The sequence below is a fragment of the Crocodylus siamensis genome, chromosome 1, assembly GCF_052110815.1.
Source record: "Crocodylus siamensis isolate JL-2025a chromosome 1, ASM5211081v1, whole genome shotgun sequence".
In the NCBI taxonomy this organism is placed as follows: domain Eukaryota; kingdom Metazoa; phylum Chordata; order Crocodylia; family Crocodylidae; genus Crocodylus; species Crocodylus siamensis.
The window spans coordinates 45204821-45221785 of record NC_143395.1 but is presented as its reverse complement, the minus strand read 5'-3'; the positions used below and the strand labels follow the sequence as shown (position 1 = coordinate 45221785).

General features: G+C 43.0%; 1 protein-coding gene across 12 annotated transcripts in view; it reads left to right on the top strand.

Annotated features, from left to right (window-relative positions):
- The window catches only part of HMGCLL1 (3-hydroxy-3-methylglutaryl-CoA lyase like 1), a 157534-nt gene that overhangs the window by 116161 nt on the left and 24408 nt on the right, over positions 1–16965 (top strand). For 2 of the 12 annotated variants that reach the window (XM_090034036.1, XM_090034126.1), the window contains one exon: positions 596–6421. The exons of the other annotated variants lie outside the window; for them this stretch is intronic. In XM_090034036.1, the coding sequence (XP_089890162.1) occupies positions 596–697 (102 nt within the window). In that variant the 3' untranslated portion in view covers positions 698–6421. Of the gene's footprint in view, positions 1–595; positions 6422–16965 lie in introns of those variants that run through there. 12 annotated transcript variants of the gene reach the window in all.

Sequence of the window (16965 nt, the reverse complement as noted above, 5' to 3'; positions counted from 1 at the left end):
TAGAATATATACCTTTAATTAAATTTTTCCCTGTTGACTATAGGGGTAATTAACATGCCAATAGCATTTCACAGATAATATAGTGGAAACAGGGTTTTTTTGTTTGTAATTATTATTTCCTGATTTACAGCAATTATATAAAACCATAGAGAATGACACTTGGAGTCAATATGTCTTAGAAACTTGAGCTAAGGAAATAAGTAACATCAGGGAGGAGAAGAATCCTTAAGATTGCTTAAGACCAGGAGTTCGGAAATCAAAGACAAATGAAGACTATATCCAAGAGACTGAAATCTGAGTGAAAAGACTAGTCGGGGGAGAAATGGGAGATGTACTGTGAAATGAAGAAAAATCTAAAGATTACAGGGTTGCAGTGCTGAAAACAAAAAGCAGGGGTGTGGTCTGGAAAGCCAGAACACCACTTGCACCATGAGACCTAGTCATACTTAATCAAGCAGCTACATTAACAAATGAAGAAAGCTGCAGTCATGCAATGAGGAAAACATAATTGTAGAAATATGGAAAAACACAGGCATTCATATTTAAGAGCGAAGAGATGTTTTTAACTTTTACCCTTTTATTTTCTTTGCCCTAGGAACTGCCATTTATGATGGAAAAATATGGTGTATTGCCTAAATCCTCAAGAAACTCTATAAGAAAAATAAAAACCTGTCTTTTACCTCTACAAAAAATGTAAAATGAAGAAGTTATATGACTATTGCAATAAGCCACAGCTGGCTGTGTATTAGCAAGACTTCTCAAGGGCTGAAGGCACTCTGATTTTACCATCATACTTCACAATCTACCAGTAAAATTGTAATACATGCATATATTTCTTAATGCTATAATGACAAATTTAACCTTAACACTAGGCGCTTAGATTCAAGGCTTTAAACTGTGTTCAATTCAGGACAGGGACTTGATTTATTTGTGCTAATGTGTCACCCAAAAACCCTAAACTGAGACTCAGGCTGTACTATGTATATCCATAGGAAGAGGACATCTCTACCCCAAAGAGCTTTGTTTTGGGCCTCATAAATGATTAGTACTTGACAAATAATCAGTAAATCATTTTTCTTTTACCCACCCTCTCTAATTTGATGATTGTTTCTCAGAGCCTTAACATCCCAGCAATTTCAGAGCTAATCAATCTCCAGTCTACAGCAGTTTCAATACATTACACATACAGCATTCATAATATCCATTCTTTAAGTTGCCACCCTGCACTGCCTCTGTCTAACTTCAGCCTAACTTGGCTGTATTTGTATAAAGAGATTCTGCAGCAGTTAAGGAATATACTGATATTCCTATTCTACTCCCTAGAGCTGGTTTTAAGGAACTTACTGTATTTACCCAAGTCCATTGCAAGGTCCCCTCCCCTTCCCTTTCTGCATAAGGAAAAAAGTCCTTTGTCTTGGATTTGGATACAAGGTGGAGGTGAGGAGCAGGTGGCTACTACGACTGACTCTAGCTCACAGACTGAGCACAGCTGCTTGCCTGCTTCAGCCTCTGCTCTCTTCCCTCCCTTCCCACCATCCGCCCTAATGCTTACTTTAGGTGAGCCTTTAGGTGAGCCTTTGGCTCAATTCGTTTCTGGGCACAGAGGACAAGGAAACTCTATCTCCTGCCTGGCCAATCATCAGTAGCACAGCTCTGAACCTAGAGATGCTGATGTATGGCTGGGCAGGGGCACATTTCCACATGTTCTGTGACCCAGGAGATAATGGATCCAGAGCTAATTCTGATGGGAAGGGGGGGAGGGCAGGAGCTGTGGGAAACAGGGAGGAAGGGTCAGAGGCTGTGGGGAGCAGTAGGGAGCACAGGTGGTAGGGGTAAGTGGCAGGAGGTGCAAGCAGCGAGGAGTTGGGCAGGCTACAGGAGGAAAAAGTGGTAGCGGGGAGTAGAGAACAAGGGGTCTCTTTTAAGCTGCCTGCCCTCCCCAACCACCTTCCCCCGACAGTGCTTTCCCCATTGTAGCACTGGGGGCAAGGATGCCAGATGACCCTCTATAATTAAATTCTATGCCTGGAAATTTATAACAAATTTATACAGTTCCATATATAGAATGTAATTACTGAGGAGCAGCTTAAATTAAGGGTTGTCTTGGTTTCAGGTAAATACGGTAGCCTGTAGTTGTCCTTCTCAATAATTGTTTTATTTTTATTCCAGAATTTCTCATATAAATACTTAGATATATCTATAGTTTCTATAGTTAATACAAAAAGAATAAACCCAGTATAACAAGTAGGGAGAGCAAATCTACAATGTTTAGGGGCCTTGAAGTCCTAAGGTCAAATACATCCCTTAAGTAGCTTCACTTCTTTCAATTCACTGCTTCATTGCTTTTAATAGGATTCATAAAAGATATACATTTGGCTTGTTGACCATACACCTGTTTCTCTATTTCTTTATTCATTTCCTCCATATTCATTTTAATTGTTTTCTATTTGGAATTATTTTTTACTGCAACATCCTCAAAGCCATATAAAATATCTACTGGTTTTTCACTGTATATTCTAAAGGTGTTTATTGCCATCTAGTTAGTATTTAATGTTTCAGTGATGGATTTTCTGTAGTCCAGTATTTTTTGTGGAGTTTTCTAATCAGAGCAGCTGCTTCTCAGCATTTCGAACTAAGCACTCGCTCCCTAGTCATAGGTTGATTCCAACTTCATTTACAATTTTCTGCTCTTGTTCTACATCACCATACCAGGCAGGTAATTTTGCCTTGGCTGGCCCTCAGCTAATTTATAAGGAATCATTAAGAACTACTGCTTTCACTAAAAGAAGCTTCTGTTTACTAGCAGATGCTTCTATTTACATCTTCCCATTTTAAAACAAATGACAGGCAAGCATTTCTTAGGGTGATATCTTTTATTGTACCAAGTAAATTTAGCTAAGCTTTGGTATGCAAGACATTCTTTGTCAGGTCTGTGCTGGCTTTTATGGTTCAGACCTGTTGAAGAATGTCTTGCATTTGAAAGCTTGCATTTGAAAGCTAACTCTATCCTAACTATGCTATAAAAGATAGCACTCTGAGGCACTCTTGCCTCTCACATAATTCCTGAAACTTTGCAGCTACCGTATCATTAACACTACCATTTTACAACATGCACAGAGAGACAACTTACTTCAAATGATATTTCACTCCCAAGCAGATTTACTTTTGATTTTTCGTTGTCCTTGACAAACACATGTGGAAGTGTTGCTTTTGAGAAGGAATAAGAATCGATATTTATGGGATGATAAGAGAATGATCCAATGAACTCTGGTCAGTCCATCTCCAAGATTCCTGGCTTCTCCCCTTTTTGGCCTAATATCAGCAGCAGGCTTGGAGATTTGCTGGTAAAGACCATGGCTGCACCATTTCTATCTGAATTTTGTGAGCTCCTCAGCAGAGTCCTAAGGATAATTTATGTACATTTTACCAGCAGATTCTATTCACTTTGAAGGCAACATGCTGTACTGAATACCGTGTTCTCTGCTTCTTCAACTCCCTTGTGACCCACTTTCAATCCCATTTTGCATTACTTCTTCAGCATGTATGTAAGTCAGATGGGATGCTGGCAACTCCCCAGGAGGTAGGGGAATCTTACCAAGCATTTATCCTCCCAACTGTATTTTGCATGGCATTTTGGTAAAGTTTCTCTTTTCCACTGTTGTTTTCCTAGTCATTGTTTCCCTCATGACCACAGCAATGGCTTTTTTTACAGACCCCCTTTTATCATCCTAACTGTGCCTTGTTTAACTTGACTTTTTAAATGATTAAGAGTCAGCACCATCCAGTTCTGAATTGGACTGGCAGTAATCCAGCTCTTTCTGTTGGAGACAGACATTCATTTTTTTGGACTAGAAACAAATTACTTCCAAATGCTGAAAAAGTAAGAAGATTGTCTTAAAATTTTCTCAGGTGTTTATAGAATCAAATTAGTATAAAAATAGCTTAAAATGATACATCCATTTTAAAATAATCATTTAGTACTTACAAAAGGTGGCAAAATAGAACATTAAAAAACCAGTTTTATAGAATAAACAAAAGGGATGGAGAAGGTAGTACCATCTTTTCAATAAACCATTCTCCCTTTGTGCTTTGATTTGGTGCTATACAGGTAAAAAAATATTAGATGGGCTGAGATTTGGTAGTTTGGTGACATGGCTGCTGTAGTCATGCAGCACAAGTAGACCCTATAATCATTTATTTTGTAACAACTTTCACTTCTGTGCCTGTAAATAAAATCACAGATTATCAATTTAGGCACCCAAAAAGTGAGGCGTGCATAATTAATAACTAGCCATAAAAGGTGTCTTTACTTGCTGAGAAGTGCATAAGAGTGCTGATTTCTTATGATGCAGAATCTTGTTCTCTGGGACAGTCTTCAACTGGCTTAACCATGAGACTATCCTTTCACTTTCTACAGCCCCTTCCCTCATTCACAGTATATCTTCTAACTTTTGCAACAAATGAAACAAGGGTTCTGTAAGCAATAACACTCTGAAAATCCCGATTCATTCCAGAGCTCCTCTCTCGTTCTGCCCATTTAGTCCCAGCTTGTCTTCCTGGATACTCTTCCTTCTGCATTGGCTCTTGGCCCCTACAGCTTCACATCATTCTGCTTGCAATTGCAAACTCACTTCTCAGCCAGTCCCGCTGTCTTCTGAGATCAGACTAGCTGATCTAATGGGTCCTTCTGGTATTAAAATGAACCCTGAACTGTTTGGGCCACTTTTCAAAAACATTCAACATACAAAATTTGGCAAAATGGGAAGCAACTGAAAACAGGATCATAAAATAATATGTCAGACAACCTTAATAATAGGCTTTACTAATAGTACTTGCTATAATTGTGTTCTAATTGCATCTTTTAAAAAGAAATATGAAGGTAACAATTTCTCGTTCAAATATACCAGAAATCTGATGTAAATTTTGGATTTATATTTCCAGATACCTTCATATAGCTTACGCAAAGGATTCCTGCAAAATGTACCCCTAAATAATAAATAATAATAATCGAGTCTATGTTTATTTTAACCATAACAGAGATTCAGCACCCTGACATTACAAACTTAAGGCATGGTTATTTGGTTAATCACATTTTAGGGACTGGTCTGGCCACAAGTTCATTCAGTTAATGGTATGATAAAATAAGGAATAAGCCAATAAGTTATCACACAAAATACTTTTTGTGTAATAATTTTGTGGTTGGTTCCTATCACAACTTTAACTGAACATGTGGCCAGTTCGCAGACTGTAACGCATGGGAGCCTTTCAAGACGAATATGTTTGTTGAGCAGACTGCCATAAGCAACACTAGAGTGTAAACTTATGGTTTGATAAGTGCCCCACTTTCCCTTAGGACAAGTGACTTTGTACGTATCAAGGGATAAGAATGAACACCTGGCAGTTACCACAGAGTAGATAATTTACTTTAGGATCACCTTTTACCTTACCTCAGGTCGATTTGTTAATCAAGTTACTTTACCAAGGCAGATGGCTTCTCCATTTCTAGAAATAAACAACCTTAATATCTGAAATGTTTAGTCAGGGATGATCCTGTTTTAAGCAGGGGGCTGGACTAAATCATCTCATATGATCCAGCCCTAATTTCTTATGAGCCTATGTGGTATGTTATTATAAGATAATATTTTCTTAATCTGATGAGAAAAGAGCTGTTTTTCACTGCCTTTATGGAAAGTTTTCTTCCACCCTCAAGTTGAATTCTTCGCTTAATTTCTTGGGCCCTTATTGAATATCTTCTTCACAGTATTTTAAAAAGCAATTATTTCTATACCAGTTTCCTGAGGAATTTTAAAAAATATTCTTTGTAGTAAAAAAACACTGTGTGCTTTCATCAGGCTGTAGCTGTGGAACCTCTAAATACATCCAAATGAATGAATACATTGCTTTATACATGTGCACTTACATGTCTGCTTTGCTGAGATGGTTGTCTTTGTTTTCTTTGTTCTTTTCACAGCCTTTTAAATGTTGTTTAATAATAAAATTAGAGAGGGAAAGCTGGGACAATATTTCATAATTAAAAACAGTGATTGCTTTTAATTGATTTTGGCTGTGGTTACATTTAATGTATGTTATATCTGGAAACTTACTTTCACTTTCAACCTGCCTTTTAGCCCCACGTTAGGGTCAATAGAATGGAATCATCCTAGGAACAGTCCTGGAAATTTGTAACTGTGACTCAGTAGCAAAACTCTTGGGAAATTACTGCCAATTGGTTGCTGGTAGAACTGTTTACAAGATTACACTCACTTCACCTTTGCACACCTCTTCAGATAGGTGTGTTGAAGGGTACAGAACCCATTCCCCACGTAGTTACTTAAGGAGGATGTCATGGTCCTACAGAGAGAACCAGTTCACTGTGTACAAAACTGTGATCCAGAAGTAAATGGAAAGAGAAGAGGGGTTATTTCTCATTGTAGAACTTGACCTAGCTCTGTGCAAGCAAGATAGACACAGTCTAATATAGGGGTGGGCAAAATGGCAGATGTGGCCAGCAGCTGCACTCTATTTCCCAGTAGCCACTGCCTGTGTTGCTGCAGCTGGTTTCCATGGACACCCCAGGAATAGTGAAACCATGACAGCGCAAAGCCAGGGTTTCCATGGAGACCAGCCCCAGCAACTCCGGTGGGGTGTGCGTCTAGGCAGGGAGCAGCTCGGGGCGGGGGCTAGAATCTCGTGGTAGTGACAGTGTAGTTGAGAGCTAGGGCAGAGCTGTGATGCGCTGCCTGCAGGCCCCTGCCTGCGGTGTGCAGACACTGGATTGCAGCTCTGCCCTGGCTCCAGACCATTGTGTCACCACTGTAAGATTCCAGTCCTGGAACAGCTCCCTGCCCAGCCATGTGCCCTGCCAGTGCTGCTGGGCCAGTCTCTATGGAAACCCTGGCCCCGCATTGTCACAGCCCCACTGATCCTAGGAATTCATGGAAATCCTGGGATCCATGGACACCATCTGCCTCAATGTGGGTAGGGGCTGCTGGGAAATGGAGTCTGCTACTGGCCTGATCCAGCCCACCAGTCCCTGGTCTAACAGAAGTAGCATGGAGCTAATCCTGCCTCTGTGAGTAAATTTGCTATGATTCTGCTGGGTAAAACACCCTGCACTGAGCTCTATGCTACTATGACTGCACTGTTCTAGTATCTGTTTTAGAACTATTACAACTAGCTTAGATACTGCCATAGTGTACCTTAGGGGCACATCCCAATGCGCATGGCACCACAAACCACATGTGGCACACGTGCAACCATTCACCATACTGCTGATTTGATTAACAGTGGGTTTTTGGGTTTTTTTTTTTTTACACTAGGAGATCACAATGTAAAAAAAAAAGTGATGTGACACACACAGCAACAGTGTGCACTGCCAGCAAAGAAGCCTGGCTGACCAGAGCCATGTTCTGGCTTCTGGTTAGGCTCCTAGTGACTTGTTCAGTACTGCTGCTGCCCTGGGAGGTCCCCAGGACCCCAGGTAAGGCTGCTGGGACCTGCACAGGTACTGGCCCCAACCTCCCTCACCTCACCCAGACCACTTTGCCATGTGCTAGAGTGTGCCAGAGGACAAATAGCTGCAGCACAAATATATGCCGCAGCTATTTATCCATCACGCACCCCTGCACATGCATGCACATCAGGACATTCCCTAGGAGGGCATGTAACTTCTCATACATGAGTAAATAAAGAAAAACTGTACTATCAAGTTAAGTGCCAAAAATAGATGCAGAAACAAAGAACCACAGAAACTTCTCTTTCTGTGCTGTACATAACTGTTCCTATCATGTGGAAGAGCCAATTGTTTTTTGTTCATAGGAATTTTTTTATCTTCTTGTGAACAAGGTAGGTACAATTCTGAAGCAAACAATAATCCCAAAGTTAGAGTCACTGTCAACTTGAACTCTAACCAACTTAAGGAAATAAGTTAGGAGTAGTTTCAGTTACTATATTTGCCAGTGAGATTTCTGCCAATTTTTTCTTTTGCCTTTTACACTCATATTTTCCTGCTTTCTTTAAAATGTTTTTCATTCCTTGTTACACGGAAGTTACAAAAATGAGAAAATGAATGCAATTATATGTCTTATCACAAAGTGTTTTCAAGTGAACAAATTAAACATAGTTTCATAGTTTCTAGGGTCGGAAGGGACCTGAGCAGATCATCTAGTCCGACCCCCTGCCATAGCAGGAAACAACACTGGGGTCAAATGACCCCAGCAAGATGTTCATCTAACCTCCTCTTAAACACCCCCAGGGTAGGAGCCTGCACCACTTCTCTTGGAAGTTGGTTCCAGACCCTAGCCGCCCTGACAGTGAAGTAGCGCCTCCTGATGTCTAACCTAAACCTATCCTCTGCCAGCTTGTGACTGTTATTCCTGGTCACTCCTGGCAGTGCTCGGGGAAACAGTGACTTCCCCAATGCCTGCTGATCCCCCCTGACTAGTTTATAACAAGCCACAAGATCCACGCTCAGCCTGCTCTTTTGGAGGCTGAACAGGTTCAGGTCCCGCAGCCTGTCCTCATAGGGCCTGCCCTGCTGTCCCCTGATCATACGAGTGGCCCCCCTCTGGACCCTCTCCATGCTGTCGACATCCCTCTTGAAGTGTGGCACCCAGAACTGGACGCAATACTGCAGCTGCGGCCTGACCAGTGCCGCATAGAGGGGGAGGATCACCTCCTTGGACCTGCTCGAGATGCATCTGTGGATGCATGCCAAGGTGCGGTTGGCCTTCCTGACTGCATCCCCACGCTGCCGGCCCATGTTCATCTTGGAGTCAGTGATGACCCCCAGGTCCCTTTCCGCCTCCGTGCTGACAAGAGGGGAGTTCCCCAACCTGTAGGTATGGTGCCGGTTGTTCCTCCCGAGGTGCATCACCTTGCACTTGTCTGTGTTGAAGCCCATCCTATTCTTGTCCACCCACCCTTGTAACCTGTCTAGGTCTGATTGTAGCCTGTTGCATCCCTCCAATGTGCCCACGTCCCCCCCACATCTTAGTGTCATCAGCAAATTTGAACAGGGTGCTTTTTATCCCCTCATCCAAGTCGCTGATGAAGATGTTGAACAGTGTGGGCCCGAGGACTGAGCCCTGTGGAACCCAACTGCCCACGTCCTTCCAAGTTGAGAAGGACCCATCCACTACCACCCTCTGGGTGTGGCCCTCCAGCCAGTTGGCGACCCATGTGACTGTGTGGGTGTCTACACCACAGCCCCCCAGTTTCTTGATGAGAACAGGGTGAGAGTGTCAAAAGCCTTCCGGAAGTCCAGGAAGATTATATCCACTGCTACCCCTGCATCTAACAATCTGGTGATCTGATCGTAAAAGGCCACCAGGTTGGTCTAACAGGACCTGCCATTGATGAACCCATGTTGGTTGCCCCTAAGCATGCAGTCCCCTGCTGGCCCCTCCTGGATGTGTGCCAGCATAATTTTCTCGAACAGCTTGCCTAGGATCGAGGTGAGACTAACCGACCTATAGTTTCCTGGGTCCTCCTTCCTGCCTTTTTTGATGATGGGGACAATGTTGGCCCTCTTCCAGTCCTCTGGCACCACACCAGAGCACCACGAGTGCTCATAAAGCCATGCCAGGGGACTTGCAATGACCTCAGCCAGTTCCTTTAGAACTCTAGGGTGGAGATCATCTGGACCGGCTGACTTGAATACGTCCAACCTCTCCAGAAGCTCCCTAACTAAATCCTCGCTAACCCATGGCCCAGGTGTGCCTCCCCCGGGGCCCGAGGGGGGCCCAGCAGGGAGGTGGCTGTTCTGGTCTCTACTTAGGAAGACGGAGGCAAAGAAATCGTTAACATGTTAGCTTTGCTGTCTGGTGTGACGACCAAGTTTCCCATAGCGTCTTGCAAGGGCCCCACATTACCCGGGACCTTCTTTTTACCCCCAATGTATTTAAAAAAGGACTTCTTATTGTCCTTAATCTGGGAAGCTAGCCCCAGCTCCATCTCTGCCTTGGCCTTTCTAACTACCCCCCTACATCCCCGAGCAACTACAGAATAGCCCTCCCTGGTGATGACCCCTTCCTTCCATTTGGTGTAAGCCTCCTTTTTAGCAAGGAGACACTCCCGGATGCTTTTGGTGAGCCACGGAGGCTTGTGTGCTCTCCTGCTCCCTTTGATCCTCATTGGGATTACCTTCCTTTGGGCTTGAAGGATCGTCTCCTTAAGGAGCGACCACTCTGCTTGGACACCTGGCTCCCCTCCCCTCCGGGACCTCAGCACTTCTCCAACTATCCTCCTTAGCTCGCTGAAGTCTACCCTCCTAAAATCTAGGGCCGCTGCCTTACTGTACGCCTTTGCCACCTTGTGCTGGATGGTGAATTCCAGCAGGCGATGATCGCTGTCGCCCAGGTGGTCGAGCACCCGCAGCCCCCCTCACCAGGTCATCACCTGTGGTCAGCACTAGGTCCAACAAGGCGTCCCCCCTGGTGGGGCTGTGCACCTCCTGGGTTTGATGGAGGTCCTGCACTCTGGCCAAGAACCTACGTGAGCGGTCAGACCTGGCTGATTGCTCTTCCCAGCAGATGTCCGGGAAGTTCAGGTCCCTCATGACTACCACATCCTTAGCCTTCACTACCTCTGTGAGCTGACCCAAGAATTCCTGGTCAAGCTCTTCCCCCTGGTTGGGAGGTCTGTAGTAGACTCCCACCATTAAGTCCCTTTCCCCTCGACTGCCTTGTACTCTAACCCAAAGCACTTCAGAGTGCCCCTCCCCTGACTCCTTGCTAATTAACGAGGATGTGTATTCCTCCTTAATGTAGAGCGCCACACCCCCACCTCTCTTTCCTGTCCTGTCCCTCCTGTACAGCCTATCACCCTTGACATTGACCACCCAATCATGCGTTTCATCCCACCACGTTTCTGTAATCCCCACTATGTCCGGGCTGGTGTCAGCCAGCAGGAGGGTGAGTTCCTCCTGCTTGTTGCCCATACTACGAGCTTTTGTGTAGAAGCATTTGAGGGCTCCTGTGGGTGTGTGTACTGACCCCCTAGTCCCAGCGTTACCCTGGCCCCTCCCTCTTACCTGTTTGATTGCTTCACTCGTCGGTCTGGGCTGGGCTGTAGTTGTGGGTGCTGTTTGGTCTGGCAGTCTGATGTTTCCTCCGCCCTCATCTTCCCCTTCCCCTGACGAGCCTAGTTTAAAGCCCGCCGGAGGAGGTCCACCAACCTAGAAGAGAACACACCTTTAGGGGAAAGGTGGAGCCCGTCCCATCCCAGCATGTCTCTCGTCGTGATGTGCCAGTCGTGGCTAAGGAAGCCAAAGCCCTCCTCGAAGCACCATTCCTGCAGCCGCCAGTTGGTCTCCGCGATGCACGTTTCATGCCGTCTGCCTCGTCCACCGACTGGCAGGATAGAAGAGAAAACCACCTATTCACCCATCTCCTTCAGCATGCACCCTAGAGTGTGGTAGTCCTCCATCAGGTGATCAGGGCTCCTCCTGGCCGCATCGTTAGTGCCCACATGGACTAGGACCATAGGGTAATAATCGGTGGGCTGGATTATGGTCTGGAGCATCCCCTTCACGTCCTGAATCCTCGCTCCAGGATATAGAAGCATAACAAGAACAATGTTTCTATCTAATCCCTTTACAATTTCTTTTTAAGGCAATGGGTTAAAAATGATGCTGGTTCTTTGAAAAAAGCAAGTATTTCTTTGGGTGATATCTTTTATTGGATCAACTGTGTAGCTCGGATAGACGTAGACAAGCTTTTGAATGCAAGCCATTCTTTCTCAGGTCTGAGAAGAAAAGCAAGCACGGCTACAGTAAAAACAGTTGGTAGAGCTAGTAGACTGATTTGTTATAATATCTTTTCTGCCCCTAAGATGAAATCAAATGAACAGAATGGAGCAGAGTTAGCAGGACAGAACAATAGGGATGTATACCAAAAGCAAGGAATGTCAGTAAATGAAATGAACCTTGGAAAAAATAAAATTTGAATAAAAGTAGTGTTCTGGGTCTGTTGCTGGGCAGATACCTTGGCAGAACAATTTGCGTCTCCCATTTCTAAAGGAAAAGGATTTTTATTTTTGAAGTAGCAAGAAAAATATTTTAGGTAGTAAATTAAGTATTTGATCTACCTTGATGCCACTTAATTAAGCAGCAGAGGATCAGATATTTGGAGAGAGACTCTACTACCTATGATGAAGATTGCAAGTTTGATTTTGTTATGGCTAAAAACTAAAAAAGCTGGATATCCATAACAGTTTTCTTAAGAGGTTTAATACATCAAGATGAAAATTAGGGTTCATTTGCTATCCAGAGCGCTCCTTGAGCACACATCCTCTTAGATCAGAAATGACTGCCATTATTAACTGTGTAACCCCACCCTGAGATTCAGCAATTGGAGGTAATCATGCTATTTTAGCCCACTACAGAATATTTTATCTTCCTACCAAAAAGGCACATAGAGGAATAAATAAAAAGTACATTTTCCACAGAAGGCAAGTAAGTATACCCTTTTCTTTTTAGTCTTTACTGTTGAGCCTGTATCTTTTCTACCAAAAACTCCCTGGTCCTACATGATAATATAAACAGTCCCAACCATACGTAGATGTAAGCTTGTAAAATCAGGGACTTAACTAGTTAATATGTGCCCTTTATCTATTTAGTTATTGATAGAATAATTCAAGATATAGCATATTGCAGAAAAGAATCAAATATTAAAAAAATCGGTATATACACCTAAAGTATATTGTTGCAAGTTTGCCAGTATTTCAACAGAATATGGTGTCTGTTGCAATATTCTCTTTTTTGATTAGCAAAAAGAAAGCTTGTCTACAGTTTCTCTAAAGAATGATGTGTTTTATCATAAATACATGTAGGCTTCATGAATACATCTGGGTTTCCAGATGTATTCATGAAGCCTACAATTTTTCACACAATTTTAACAGCACAAAGTATCAGTGTAAAAAAATCAATCAATGTAACTATTGAAAATATTTTAGAAATTGTCCATCTGAAGTCTCTCAAGCTCTGGTAATTAGAGGCCATACTGTGGAGATTGACAGGGTAAATTACCAGTTAATGTTTACACAACAAAACATATGCCCAGTACAATATCCTACACTGATGTTACTGAAACCAGAGTCCGGAAATGTACAGTGGAAACAAGACCTGGTACTTTTCTTGTGCCAACACAAACAGCAATTACAGCACTGTGTGAGAGGAGTAATAAGAAATACTACTGCATATCAGTAGTTCAACAAAGTCAGCACTTTTGTGTAATTGCAGGGGGAAAGGGCTGAAAAACATTACAGATCTCAGCAAGAAATGGCCCTTTATACTTTTAAACTGATCCTTGATAAAACAATGCTGGGGTCATGAGAAGGCTACTCTGCCAATTTTGCTTCACTGTGGGATCCATTGACATCTGGCTGAGCTGCGGAAGCTGGAAAACTTCTTTAATATTCTCTTGACAATAAAATGGACATGTGGAAAACATTCTAATCTGTTAATCTTTGGTGCTCCTGAAAAGAGGACATTTGGCTTTATACTTTGTGATGATAAATATTAAGTCTCCAGATTTAGTTGAACATAAGATGAAGGCATGTGAATGAAGAACGCAGTTGTCCTTTCCCAAATATGGCCGAAGTTAGATATGCACCTGCTTAATTCGTCTGATGTAATAAATGCCAAGAGTTCTTTTTCTTTGAGCATGCTTTTTGACAGTTTAGTCCTCTTTCTTGGTGGATATGGTATATCAATGAAGATCAGTGAGCAATAGTTGCAAAGTCTTTCCTGCATCCTGTGTGCTAAAACAGAATACAGAAATGTATAATATCACTCAGTCAAAGAATCATGAAAATGTAATTAAATAAGGATCCAAAATTGTAATTATATGTAAAAAGGCCCTTTGTGACTTTGCTTTTTAGACAACGTATCACTGTTCATTTTTATTAGGATTAAAAACAATTACTGCATGAGATTATATAACTATGGCAAGTAATGAGGATATGTATTTCATATAGCTAAGGATAAATTGGATGATGCTTGATTTCTGGTATGGCATTTATTGGAATATATGAGAAGAGGAGTAATAAATCACTTCTGAAGCTAAATGTCATGAGCAGATAAGGCGGAACTGTAATGTCACCTAGTAAATTATCAAAGTGTAATTAGGGCCAATTGTGAGTTATTTGTTTAAAGTATAGGAGTGATTCTGTTGCCCCCTTTGAGTGTGTAAGTTTTAAAAATAGAAATAGGGACATTATAGGAAAAGGGATGTGTCTGCACGCCTCTGTATGGTGATCCTATTCCTATAATGGGAGTACTTACTCACCCAAGGGGATAATAAAATTATTCTTACACTATACTCAGGCAACTCTGTTTCTAGCTGCACTTTGATCATGCTCAATATTGTGAATACAGACAATATAGATACATAATGAACATATAATATACATATGCAAAGATATGGGTGATGCCTTGTAAAAATATTAAACTAGAGTTAAGACTCTTGTAGATTTACAGGTTTTTGAGGAGTAAGGGAGGGAGTATTTGTGTATGTGGGTGCATTCATCTGAAGAAAGTAGGAGAATAAGTAGGAATAGTAAATTCATAGCTTAGATGGAAGTAAAGTGATTTCCCAGTTTTAAGCAGTGTTTTATATTAGTATAACATGTCTAATGGAAAAGTCAGTAGGCTCCATTGACTTCCAGTGGCTTTCCAGTTTCAAGTAGTCTTAAGGACTTAGAGCTATTGGGTGTGTATATACATTCTCGGGCTGTTTTAATTAGAGTGGTTCCTGGAGAGCTACGCTAATTAAAATGCTAAAGTATTACATGTATTAAGCCCTTGAGCATTTAAAAATGGCTGTAGGATGGTTCAACTAAAGCTCATTCAATGATCTTTAGTTACAGAGACCCATTTTTAAACCTGCAGGGGCTTATATTTGTGACACTGCAACAATGCTAGAGCATTCTAATTAGAATGTGTTGGAACACATGTATAGGTGCCCGTTATTTTCTCCCAAAATTTAGATGATGACTGAAACTAACAGGAAGCAATTAAAAATTTCAAACAGAGTTTTGCTAGCTTAGAAGTTTGTTATCCTGTAGAGAACAGAATCTGTTCTTAGGGTTATCGTATGTCTGGGTTTTCCTGGACATGTCCTCTTTTTTGGACCTCTGTGTTGTGATCAGGTTGGTTTTTAAAATAAGAGCAAGGGTCCGGGTTTTCTGCTCTCCTGGGCTAACTGCTAGGGGCTGGGAGCAGTATGCAACATGACTGGCTGTTGGGGGTCATATGCTCCCCACACAGGCTCCGGCAAGCTCCCAGGTAAGAGAGAGGGAGAGAGAGAGTGAGCCTGCATGTGCGGGAGCTGCTTGGCCAGCAGGGCTGGGGGAGGAAGGGGTCTGTGAGTCAGGAGTGAGGGGCACCAGCAGGATAGGGGAGCAGAGGCTGTGGGTCCAGAGTGTGGGACACCAGCAGAGTTGGGGGGCAGGGGCTGCAGGTGGGAGGGGGGTAAAAGGCACAACTAGGGCTGAGAGGGGGCTGCAGATCATGAGTGAAGGGCACAGGGGACACAATGGGTGACTGTGGGTTGGGTGTGCAGTGCACTGGCAATGTCAAGGGGCTGCAGGTCAGAAGTGAGGGGCATGGGGGACAGGATGGGTGACTGTGGGTTGGGTATGCAGGGCACTGGCAGCGCCAGGAGGCTGCAGGTCAGAAGTGAGGGGCACCAGCAGGGAGTGGGGAGGCAGGAGCACTGGCAGGGCTGGGGTCAGTGGGTCCAGAGTGAGGGGCAACCAGAGGCCTGGGCGGGGAGGGGGTGGCTTGTCAGTGAGGGGCAACAGAATGGGCAGGGCATGGCACTGGGAATGTCACTGCCCCCCCCCCATCATATTCCCCCTGCTCCCCGCCTCTCCCCTCATTCCCCCACCCGTGACAGGTGTCCTCTTTTTTGGACCTGGAAATATGGTAAGCCTAGTAATGGGAGTGCTTTTGTTAATCTCTATTCACCAGCAAATCCTGCTAGTTCATTCATGTTATCAGGGTCTTCTAATCAGAGCAAGAGGAAGCTGTAAAGTCCAGATTGCAAGTTCACACATGTCTAAACAATTTATAATATTATGGTAATTAACTGCAATCTTTTAGCCTTTACTCCAGGAAAACTCTTAATATATGGTAAGTTAGACTGAATAAAGATATTTGGATAAATATGGATTCTGATAATTGATTACTTTTATGTGGTATCACTTCACAGATACTACTAATGAGCCAATGCTGGTAAGAATTTAAATCTTGCTACTTCAGAAGCAGATTGAATGAACAAGAAAAAGTGCTAAAGAAGTGGAGGGTCAAAAGAAGAGAGGTGGGAGGAGAGAGGAAAAATACAAGAATTAGATCCTTCTGTTATAATAAAAACAGACACGGTTTAAATTAGGGAGTAGAGGAAATGTTTGAATTTAATTCTTGTGGCTTATCATATCTACAAGGACCCCATGACAGAATTAATAGCTGTACAATTTACAGTTGCCTGTTATTTATGTGCAGGCAATGTAATAAACAAAAAATGAAAATACTCCTCTATTCCAAGATCTAGATTCTGAAAGAGACCTAGAGTATGTCTACTAGGCACAATGCTATGCTATATAGAAATAGCTGAGCAAGGTCTGAATGAAATGGAAAGTTTAAGGTCACTGAATCTTACAGTACCTTAAGACCCAGTGAAGAGGGACAGCAGACAAGGAAAGCAGTTTGCAGGCAGTTTGCTGGGAGCAAGAGAGGGGAAAAGGGGAAGAGAAGCCAGGCACCAGGCACCAGATCCTGCCCAGGGAAGGTAAGTGATCCAGAGCTGCCTGTGCCTTTGGCTTGCTGAGCATTGTTTGGTGGGCTCTGTGTGTGTTTGGGGTGTGCTCTGAGAAGCTGGGAGTGTTGTTTGCTAAATGATTGCTGGGTGATTACTGCCTGTGCCTGACAGAAGCCCTAATGAGAGGGCAGAGATAGTCCAGGCC